Here is an 11,502-nt window from a genome sequence, read left to right on the forward strand (position 1 = left end):
GGAAGGCATCGAGGTTCTATAACGTCCATTCTCAGATAACCTCAAAAAATGCCTGCCATGTTTCCCCTTTTCTGTTGTCCCCAGGCAGAAGTCAGGAGTCTTACTAAGCCCTGAGTCATCTATTTGGAAAAGCAGAAAAAACTTCACTTCCTTTTCTAGTTTGCTTTCAGTGCTGTGAGAAACCATGATCTGTTCATTGGAGGTATTCAAACAAAACCCACAGAACCCCATTGGAAGATTGTGTGAGGAGGGGATTCAAGCATTCAAGTGGACATACATACATACATACATACATACAAACATACATACACACGTAAGAACTTTTTTGTTTTATTTTTAGGGACTGTGTAGCCCTGGCTAGCCCGGAACTAGGCAGACTAGGTTTGCCTCTGCCCTAAGTGCTGGGATTAAAGGCGTGCGCAGCCATGCCCGGCTCTATCTCCATATTGTGTGTGTGTGTGTGTGTGTGTGTGTGTGTGTGTGTGTGTGTGTGTGTGTGTATTTATGGACAAAAAGGGGCTTTCATGGAGGGCAATGTTAACACTGACTTTTCCAACAAGGTGTCGGAACCTAGGGCCACCTACGAACGTTAACGTGGTTCCACATACACAAAGCCTACTCACAGCTATCGTCCTTACAGGGATGCTTTACAATTAGTGTAAAGCATTTCTAAGTGACCCGTTATTACTGCGATTCTCAGAAGCACAAAAACGCAGAGGAAAACCGGCAGCAGGCAGCACTGAGAGCCTTCCGCCGCAGCTGCATCCGGGGTCTGTGGCCCGCGGACTTCCGGTCCCTCCGCCCAGCAGCCGGAGCTTCCGAAACGTGAGCGCCCGGCGCAAGCAGGGCGGGGCGTACCGTGCCCTGCCGCGCGCGTGCGCAGGCGACACGCCGTGGGACGAAGCCGAACCGCTGAACCGACGCCAGGTCTGCTCCGGCTGCACGCCGCCCGCCGCACCGCCGCCCGCGTCCTTCTCCTCCTCCTCCTCCGCCAACGCCGCCGCCGCCATGGGAGTGCAGGTGGAGACCATCTCTCCTGGAGACGGTGAGTAGACGCCCGCCGCCCGCTCCTCTGCCGCCACGCGCAGCCGCTCACCTGCCGTCTGTCTCTCCTTAGGGCGCACCTTCCCGAAGCGCGGCCAGACCTGCGTGGTGCACTACACGGGTGAGTCGGGTGGGGCTGGGCACTGGGGGTGGGGGAGGGGGGAGAAGCGGTGGCTGGAGGTCGGGGCGTGGCGGCCGCGTGGCCGGCGGCCGAGGCCTGGGCGGTGGCCGGGCCCCGAGGGACTGGCTGGGCCCGCTGGCCCGAGCGGGGCTTTGGGCAGGCGCAGTCTGGTATCCCCTGAGCGGTGCGCGGCCCCCCAGGGGCTACAGGGTCCCCGCTGCCCAGACGAGGAAACTGAAGCTGGCCTGGCGGAGGTCAAAATGCTCCCTGCAAGGTTCCCTTAGATTTGAACAGTTTCCGAGGCCTGATGGATACCTTCTCCGTGCTTTTTTTTTGGGGGGGGGGTTCTCCCTTCAGTAGTAGAAGGGGAGGTAATTCCTAGTCTGCCCAGCCATCTCTTCCTGGGAAAACCCTTGAATTCACCTTTCTGGGACGGGTGGGAAACGACCCACTTGCTAAGTCATTATTGTGGTTTCACGTGCCCTTCAGGAAATAGATAATGCAGGATCTCTTTCTCTCTCTTTGACCCATTTGTAAATCTTAGCTGGGTAGCAGTGATTACCAGACTAAAGGATGCACCATGGCATTCCCACGCTCCCCTTTCTAGGAGTAGAGACTTTTCTCACCCCCGTTTTAAAAAATAAAGGAAACCGAGGGGTCGCGAGTGTAGTACACAGTAACTAAAATTTTAAAGACGTGCACACCCGTCAGAATTCAAGTATCAAGACCCTTAGGATTGTTGGCCCTGGGACCATCTTTTCCTCCATGCCCTTACAAGGTCCTTCTGGGTTGGGGAGGGGGAGGGTCGCTGGCTCTGACTTCATAGCTAGGCTGAGTGGTGTAGCCACAGCTGATATGAATCGACTTCCCTCCCCCTCCTTCCCTTCTCCCACCCTTTCCTTTGTCCCCCCCTCCCCATCCTTCCTCTGTTTCTTCTGCTTCTCCCTCCTCCCCTCCACTGTCACCACCCCCACCGTTTTTTCTGGCTGATCTGGCCAAGCTGTTCAGGCTCAAGTTGCCTTCTCTCCCTGATCAGGGGAGGATCCCTCTCCTGAGGGGCATGACTTACCGGGAAGGGGAGAAAGGCAACGCACATCCTCCTTTCTCTGCCCCATTTTTTCTGTGACTTCTTGAGTAGAGAAGTGGGCAGGAGATGGAAGGAGTTAAGGACCAGAACCTTTGAAAAACTGCCAGTGGAAGGAATATTGAACTCCATCTTTGGGTAGAACCGACTCTTGTCATGAACAAAAACCGCGGGGTGTTTTGGACATTAACGTAACCCTTGTGGTAGGGCTCCAGCCAGCACCTTAGTCTGGGAGGGCTAGCAGAGGAGTTCTTGTCAGTTTAGTTATCTTTGATAGCCAGTTGAAAGAGAATATTGTTGCTCTTTTTAATATTGCTGCCTTTTTTTTTTTAAACCGTGTGTTTAAAGCAGTGGTTCTCAACTTTCCTAATGCTGTGACCCTTTAACATAGTTCCTTATGTTGTGGTGACCCCCAACCATAAGATTATTTTTGTTGCTGCTTTATAACTACTCTTTTGAATTGTAAAACGTCTGAGGCAGCCCCTTTGAAGGGTTGTTAGGCCCCCAAAGGGATCATGACCCACAGGTTGAGAAACACTGGTTTAAGGGGTTAGGGAAGTGGGTGAGTAGGCAGTGCCCTGAATTCTCATGGTTGCAGTAGCCACACTATAATGCCTGACTGCATCTGTCTCTTAAGACTGACCCTCATCCTTTCCTAGCCTATGTTTTGCTGCTGCTGCAAACCAGGTACCAGCATATAGGCAGAAATGATTTGCTGTGCCTCTTGGTGAACTCTCTCCATAGAGTGTCTGTAGCCTCTTCCTAAAAGAACAGATGGCTGTGGGACCCAGAACAGCATCAGGACTCCTAATGCCTCTTCGAGTCTGTGTTCCCCCACCCACGTGTTCCCAGAACAACAGCAGGACCCTGGCGCGGATTAAAACAAAAGCTTTCTTTTTTATTTCATTTTGATAAGCTCCACAAAGACGCCTTAGTGAGAAGCCAGCTGTGCCTCGCACTCACAGAATAGGCTGTTCTCTCCTGAGGGCGGGTGGCTTTGTTCCCAAGAGGCTTTGCCACCAGCCTCCCAGGAAGAACCTGTTTGAGACCTGTGGGGGCGTGAGAGAGGGGGTAGAAGTACTGTGTGAGATCACATCCGTAGCATGAAGGCTTTTAAGTCACTGGGAATAGAATCCATTTTGAAGGAATGGTGAACAGAAGAGATTGCCTTTTAAGATTGGAGGAAGAGGATCTTCAAAGACGGGAAAGCCATGGAGTCCCAAGCTGAGAGGAGAAACCCCCTATTTCTCAACTCTGGTTTTCTCTTGCTGCTGATGGTGGAAGTCTTTGTGCCCATGCTAGTTTTTCTGTTTCCTTCTCGATGTCTGGCTCAGACCGTTTGGCTGAGTGACTGAGAGGAAGGATGTGAGTGACTCAGGTGTGAGCTGGGTGAATACTCCTGATGATGCAAGTTTTAACACAGGTATCCGTTTCTGCTGGTTTAGAATGGGTCCAGAGAGACAGGAAAGGAAGGAAGGTGACCAGAACCCCCCCAGCCTCAACCTCAGTGATGTTATAAATGCCAATAAGGGCTGACTTAGTGCCATGTTAAGCATTCCGTGACCTCTGCCAGAGCACAGCATGAGTGAGGCCTTGAAGACCTCTGTGGTGCCACTGAGGATAATTCAGTGATTGCTGAGAGCTGCGACCTGAGGGAGGAGGTGGGATTGTAAGCTACACATTTAAGTCCTTAAAGGCCAAGTAGATTTCCACAACTCCTCCCTCCCTGTCTCCCGCAGCTGCTTCGTGGTTGCTGTGAGGCTTATCTTAGTGCACATCCCTTTTTACTCAGCCATAGCAGGCAACGTGCTTGTCGTTGTGAGAGAAGTCTCAAGTGGATTGAAGGAATTCTTTTATCCTCCTAAAGTTCAGCTAGACATGTTGTCCTTGGGATGAGGTTTAGCCATCCCTAGGATCCTGGTGTCTGGTGGAGAAGACGAGTTCCTTGTCATCACCTCAGGTCTGACTGGGGCGATCTGGCCCATTGCCTTTAACTTTTCTTTAGCTTTCTTCCCTCTTTTCTGCATATTTTACTCACTCCCTACAAGCTGTTGTAGTTGGTGAACTGATGTCTGGAGGGAAGCTCATGTTTATCTTCTAGTGTGCAGCATGGCTGTCACAAAACAGTCTGGAGCTGTTGGGGCAGAGTTGTGACCGGATGCCTTCCCCTCTGCAGCAACAAGGCAGGCACAAGATGTGGCCAGTGAAAGACTTGATCTCAAGAGGGGGTACCAGTATGATGACATTGTGACATGTCAGGTAGATAGAGACACGGTGGAGAGAGTAAACCAGAGAGGGATGGGGAAGGGAGTTTTAATGTAGAGAGTTAGAAAAGGGCTGGGCAGTGGTGGCACACACCTTTAATCTCAGCACGCAGGCAGAGGCAGGTGGATCTCTGTGAGTTTGAGGCCAGCCTGGTCTGTAAGAGCTAGTTCCAGAACAGGCTCCAAAGTTGCAGAGAAACCCTGTCTCAAAAAAGGGGGGGAGATAGAAAAGTCCCGATGTGTGCCCTCCCCCGGCCCCCAGCATCACGCACAGCAAGTTTGGTAGTGGACTCTGGCCATCTGGAGGAAGAGTTCTTGTGCAAGGCCCAGGGCCTGGAGTGGATTGTGTGAAAGAGTGGTAGGCAGTAGGAGTAAGGGCACTTGGTATGTTGCCGTAAGAACACTCTTCCTTTGGGTCAGGTAAATATGTCTTGAGCTGACATGGATTTTGACCTTCTCCCTCTGAAGGATATATAGTACTCTGGTTGTATCTCACGTGTGAGAGTGTTCTAGCCCAACCCGTTGATAGAAGTAATGCTGTTAGGCTTGCTTCTCAAGGATGGGAATCCTTTGCTGGCTTTGTGTTCGTCTCTGCAATCAGTGGGCTCTGGGAACTTAATTAAATTGTTGTTTTTCTTTTGGCTTTTGTATGTTGTCTGTAAAACCATAGTAGTAGCACCTTGTGAGCAGAGGCATGTGGCAGCTATGGCGGTGTTCATACCGTGCTTAGATTTCTTATGCTCCATGTACCAGATACCTTTGTGGTATCCAGAGTAGGAGCAAGGTTGAGCTGTTGTCTTGGCCCCAAAACTCCTTGGAGTGGTCAGACTTAGATGCATTTAAAATTGAAGCAGTTGGAAGCCCTGAGCTGGAAGCATGGTGGCTCATACCTTTAATACCAGCACTCAGGAGGCAGAGCAGGTGGATCATTAGGAGTTTAGTGCCAATCTGGTCTATCCTAGCAAGTTCCAGGCTGACCAAGACTACATGGTGAAATCCTGTCTCAAACACAGAAGTTGGAAGTGGTTGGCTCCAGCCAGGATGACCTCCTGTTTCCCAGGTGGAGAAATGGGTGTGCAGAGGAGATGTTGGGGAGTAAGTCCATCTACAGCCACACTCCCAGGGTGTGTGCATGAGGAAGCCGTTTGATGGTAGTAGTTGTGAGAGTGGTGCAGCTGGCCTGTGCTACCTTAGCTACGTGGACAGGTTAGGGTTTGCTTCTCTCGCAGATTTCCTTAGCAAATGTTAATGTTAAGGTGTTAGCAAATGAAAATGGACCCGGCTCTAGAAACGTTGCTTTCCTCGGGCGTCGTGAGTCCCCAAGTCAGTTACATAAGCACTGATATCTTCCTTCCACAGGTAAGGACAGCAGAGGCTCCTTTGTCTTTCCCAAAGCATGTTTCTCCTATGTGGGTGCCACTAATTATGGAGAGCCTTTCAAAGAAGGGAAAGTGAAAACAGCCATAATGTGTCCGAGAGCTGCTGCCTGTGTGGCACAGGGGTTGCCATTTATATGTGCTGTTACTGTCCACTCTGAACACATCCATAGTTCTATAACCAGTGGTTAGCTGGGCCATCTTGTTTTGTTTTGTTCCCCTCCCCGCCCAAGATAGGGTCTCAGTATGTAGCTCTGGTTATCCTGGAACTCCGCTGTGTAGATCAGGTTGGCCTTTAACTCATAGATCTGCCTCCCAAGTGCTGGGATTAAAGTTATACACCACTGTTCCCAGCTTAGCTTGAAATATCCTTACCTCAAAAGGCAGGAGCCCCTGCTAAGAACGAGGGCATCCTCCTTATTTTCCTTCTTGTGACGTCCAATACAATGTACAGTGATCTGCTGGTATCCCAGACCAAACTCAGTGAAGTGACCCTAGCTGTTCTGGCTCTTCTGAGGGTCACTCACTGCAGTGGGATGAGCTGTGTGTCTTGAAATTTGCACTTTCTGTCCCAAGAGCTCTGACCACTCAGGCAAGCCTGTTTTTTTGAACTCAGAAGTTTCTCCCTGGGGGTGGGGGTGGGGATGGGGGTCCATCTGTTCCTCTGCTTAAGTGCTACCACGTTTGCCTCCACTCCCCACATTCCTACTACTGTGGTAGGTGTGTCTGTTTCCTTTAGGCTAGAAAGAGAAAGTACTTATACCACTACTCCCAGAGCTCAGCCTTCCCTCTATTAATCTGTGATGGTGTCTGAAGGTGGGAGAGAGAGTCTTGGGCAAGTGGCCAGACATTGAAATCCCTGTAGGGCGCCCACACCTGTAAACCAGAGCTGCCTGGAAGAAGTGGTACCTTATCTTAGGTGTCCTTCCCTCAGGCAGGCAAGAAGAAAGAATTTAAGTGTGTCTGTGTGCCAGGTACTGTACTGGGTATCAAGAATTCAAGAATGAAGGAAAACATAATTCCTACCCTTGTCAATTTTTAGCTGTAGTGGGAAAGGTATAATTAATGCAAAGATGTGTTGCTCGTTAATGCTAAGGAGAGGGTCAGGAAAGGGTCAAGATTTTAAATAGCAAAGATCTCAGTGAGAAAGTGACTTTTGAATAGATCACTAAAGGATTTAGGGGATTAATCTACAGGGCTATTTGAGTAGGAATTCAGAGCACAACAGCAAGTGCAAAGGAGTAGGGGTGTACCTGATGTAAATGCAGTCTGTAAGGAAGCAGAGAAGTTATCAGAGAGATGGCAGCTCTTGTGAGCTACTCTAAGGATTTTAGATTCTTTTCTCAGATGCAGAGCCATTGGAGGACTTTGGAAAACAAGAGAAAATAAGGTCTTTTTGTATTTTCAAAGGCTGTGTCTAGCTGCTTGTCAGGCTTATGCTTAAGGGAGAGCAAAAACAGAGCAGGGAAGTTGGAATGGCACAATCAGTCTGGAGAAGTACACCCTAGAGCAATGCATTTTGTCTCCAGTGTACCACGTTTATATTGTGATTAATGTGGGAACTGAGAGACGCATCTACCTGTGTTCTTCAGAGTGTTGCACAGTTCCTCCCACTGTGGGTCTTGACTCTGAAGACTTTTGGATCTGTGTTTCCTCACAGTTGGACCTAGTGGACTATGCAAGTGGTGGGATAGACCTCCGGCCATATCATTCACCTGTGGTAAGAAGCAGCCCAGGGCAGGAAGGTTATACTGGGAAGCAGTCCCTGGGGACTAGAAGTGGGCTAAAACAGCTCAGATACTTGCTGATGAAGAGCCGTTGTTTTTTCTTTGAGTCTGGTGGAGTTTTCCCAACACCAATTTTGTCTTTGTTTTCTTACACTAAAGTAAGGTCTATTGTGAGAAGTCTAAATGTCGAGCTTTTCCAGTCTCTCACTAGTGGCAGCATTCTTTCTGTCTTTTCTGCGCTGCTCATTGCAAGCACTCAGCTAGACTGATCTAGTCGTACACACACTTCACTGATCTGCATGCTGTTCATTTACCTCATCATTATGACCATCATGACTGACTTTGGACACAAACAGCTGACTGCTCCCTTGTTCCCTTTGGTGAACTTAAAACTCATGGAATGTTGTCTTTCTAACACAGAAATTATTGCAAAAAGAGGTTTGGGAAGTTTCTATGTCTATATGGAGGGAAGGGAAACAGGTCTGTCCTCAGGTCTCTGTCAGTACTCTGATCTGGGAAACCTGCAGACTGATTTGTCTTGGGATGGCTCCCCCTTCCATTCCACAGCTGTATTGGCTGTGCTTTGGAAACTCATTCTGTTTTGGGCTTAGCAAGCCCTTCTTCTCCCATTGGCAAATGACAAGAACTTTGCTTTGGTTTTGAAGGTTTTGAGATGTTTGGGTTACTTGATGGTTTTATGTGTTTTAAATAGAGGGGTTTAAAATTTCCTGTTTATAACTTCCTTTATTTTGGTCAATGTAAAATGCTACCTGTAAAAGCCTCATGCAAAGATTATTGAGTGCTGTGAATGAGCTGTCATTACAAGTACTGAATTGAGTCTCTTGAGTCTCTGTCCTGTTCCCCACCCAGTAGAGGGCTTCCTGGGACTCTGTCTCCCACAAAGCAAAGTAATCTGAAACAAAAATCATTGGACCTCGTGGATTTGAGTCTTGGTTGTGGGTCTTCACTGTTGGCTTAAGCCAAGTACTGAGAGCACAGCCTAGGGCACTTTGGTACTCTGCTTGGTAGGTGCTGCCCATGTCTTTTCTTTTGCCAATTACTTGTAAATGTACACTCCAGAGTTGGGTGTGACTGACAGATTGCTTGCCTAGCTTGCTTGCGGAAAATACATTTACGTCTTCCTCCAAACTGTTTTTTTTTTTTTCCTAAAACCCTTTTTCCCTCAAGGATTTGAGTCTGATTTCTCCCAACGAGAAACTGCATGGGATAGAAGTGGCATGGGCTTTGTGCAGCGGAATCCTTTATTCCTCCTGTGGTTTTGTGCTTTACATTGAATACCCCCAATTCTTCTCATTTTTCTCACTGATGAGAAAGTAAAACTCTTAGAAGCACCCCTTAGCTGCTGTTGCCATATAGGGAAGAAGGGCTAAATATGGAAGCCTCCTGCTTGTCCTGTCCTGCTGGTTCTTGAGTGAGGCGAGTGGAGCCAAGGGCTGAGCCACATGCTACCGCAATGTAAGAGTCCAGGTCTGCAACCTCTAGCTGAGGTCAGCTCTGAGTGCCGTGAATTCAGACTGGAAACGAAGAAGCTGCAGCTCTTCAGTCCACTCTGTCTTTAGTGGAGTTTGTGTTCAATCAGAAGTGAAAGTGACCACTGCTGCCAGCAGATACGCGTGGCCTTGAGAGTAGAAAGCTTGCTGTGTGTAAACTGTAGCCTCAGTTGTCTCATCCCTATTGAGCCTGCTTTTCCTCTAGGAAATTCTGGCGCTAACTTGGCAGGTGGTTTCACTGCTCAGGAGTTCCAGGTTCCAGTGACTGGGGTTCCAGAGTTGAAAGGGATGGACACTGCTGAGACTCAACCTGTTCCTTCTCTTTGCCCTACTTCCGTTCCCTGTGTGGAACAGGAGCTGAGCATATGCAGAGGTTAATAAATGCCACTGCCTACTTTTTTCCCTTCTGTCTTTGCAGGCACTTTGTTGATCTAGCTGACCTCAGAATACTCTCCCCCAGCCTTCAGTATAGATGTGCACCTCCATCATCAGCACCCTACTTTCCTTTTTAAAGTTTTGTTATGGCACAGTTGTCATACAGTAAATGTTTTAAGTATCCAGTTTTAACTGGGTGTAATGGCTCATACCTAAAATCTTAGCAACCTGGAGTTAGAGGCAGGAGGATTATGAGTTATTGCCAGCCTATGCTATATAATGAAACACTGTCCTAAAGACCACAACAGTGTACAGTCTAAGTCCTGCTAAAATCATTTTGAAGTTCCTTTCTGTCTCCTTCCCTAGCAGCTAATATGCTTTCTGTCACAGAACTTAGTTTACAGTTTTGTTTTGTTTTGAGCCAGGGTCGCAAGACTCCATGCAGACCAGGCAGGCCTTGAACTCACAGAGATCCTCCTTTCTCTGCCATCCTGGTGTGCTGGGATTAAAGATGCGCACTATCATATTTGGCTAGTTTGGGATGTAAAAAATCCTTACAAATGGTACTGTGTAGTGTTTATTAGTCTTGTACTGGTTTCTTTTACTTGGTGTAAGTGTTCAAGATTGTTCTGTCTTCTGTGTATAGATAGTTTGTTCCTTTTTGTTGCTGAGTAGTTTTCTGTTTATATATTTAGTCATCATTTGGGAGGTGCTTGGGTTGGTTCTTAGGGTTTGACTGTTAAAAATTGCTCTGAATGATTGTGTAAGAGTCTTTGTATACTGTCATATTTCTAGGATAATACTGATACAGAATGGCTAGGCCATATGGAACACAAATGTTCACACTCAGGTCCTAACAGAGTAGTTGGCTCTGTTTTATATTCCACCATCAGTGTGTACTTGATACGGCCAGTCTTTCAGTTATTCACTTTAATCAGTAGTATCCCTCCTGATGGTTTTAATTGCACTGTGTAATGACTAAGAATATTGAACATCTTTTCATATGCTCACTTGCCATCTGTGTACATCTGTTTCAGTGAAGTATAGGTTCAAAGCTTTGTCTCAATTGGCTTGTTTTCTTAGTTTCATCATCTGTTGTATGGTTGAAATTGGCCTTTGAACTTGGCAATCTTTGGGAATTTCACATCATGCATCCCAATTTCACTCATTTTCCAGTTCCCCCATATCCACCCTTCACCCTTGCAGTGTCCCCCTCCAATAGAAAATTTAAAAAAAAATTAAAGGCCAAAAGAAAAACCCTCTTTGATCCACAGTCTTTCCCACCTTACCAACACTTTCATTCATCCTAGTGGCACTGGGAGCTTTATTTGCAAATGTTCATTGTAATGAGTCATTGGTCTAGTTCAAGGCTTCTGGTTCTATCTGGTACACCATCATCACTGGACCTTTACTGAAACTCCTCTAGGATATCTCCAAGTAATGGCAATCCTGTGGGTGTTGTTCCACAGGACCAGTTCCTTCATGTGCTGCCAACAGGTCATAGATGGAGTAAATGTTACAGAGGGCCAAGCCAAGGCCCTGGGTGGTAGCTGAACTGGTTAGTCTGGGCCATTGGGGCCGTCCCCTCAGATGAGACAGCCAGCTCTCCTATCCCCATGCCATCAGGGCCAGTCCTCCCAAGTGTGTGAGGAGGCATTGAAGGGTGGGGCAGGCTAACCGTGGCCCTCAAATGTCATCATGCATGGTTCCAAGGGCCCCCTGTGGTAACATAGACTACAGATGTCATCATAGACCCCAGCTGCAGCAGGACCACAGACTCAGGCATGGCCCTTGACAGCAGCATGGGCCCATACGTCACCATGATCGTGGGTAGCTGGCCATACCCCAAGCATCCACATGGCCCTTGGTAGTTAGTGTCAGGGGCCACGGTCCTGGACACAGTCCTCCACAGCAGCCAGGCCTGGTAACAGGAACCACATCTGGTAGTTCTTTAAATACTCTGGGTATATAGAACCTTCTCCCTGGTTGGCTTGTCTTTT

General features: G+C 48.1%; 1 protein-coding gene across 3 annotated transcripts in view; it reads left to right on the forward strand.

The window, feature by feature from the left end:
• Nucleotides 1–867: 867 nt before the first annotated feature.
• Fkbp1a (FK506 binding protein 1A) overlaps nt 868–11,502 on the forward strand; it is a 21,317-nt gene continuing 10,682 nt past the window's right edge. Inside the window, exons 1-2 of one of the 3 annotated variants that reach the window (XM_005363166.3) lie at nt 868–1,045; nt 1,118–1,165. In XM_005363166.3, the coding sequence (XP_005363223.1) occupies nt 1,009–1,045; nt 1,118–1,165 (85 nt within the window). In that variant the 5' untranslated portion in view covers nt 868–1,008. The remainder of the gene's footprint in view (nt 1,046–1,117; nt 1,166–11,502) is intronic. The other 2 variants (XM_013352248.2, XM_013352249.2) reach the window with 2 other exon arrangements.

This window comes from Microtus ochrogaster, linkage group LG8 (genome assembly GCF_000317375.1).
Source record: "Microtus ochrogaster isolate Prairie Vole_2 linkage group LG8, MicOch1.0, whole genome shotgun sequence".
NCBI classification, from domain to species: Eukaryota; Metazoa; Chordata; class Mammalia; order Rodentia; family Cricetidae; genus Microtus; species Microtus ochrogaster.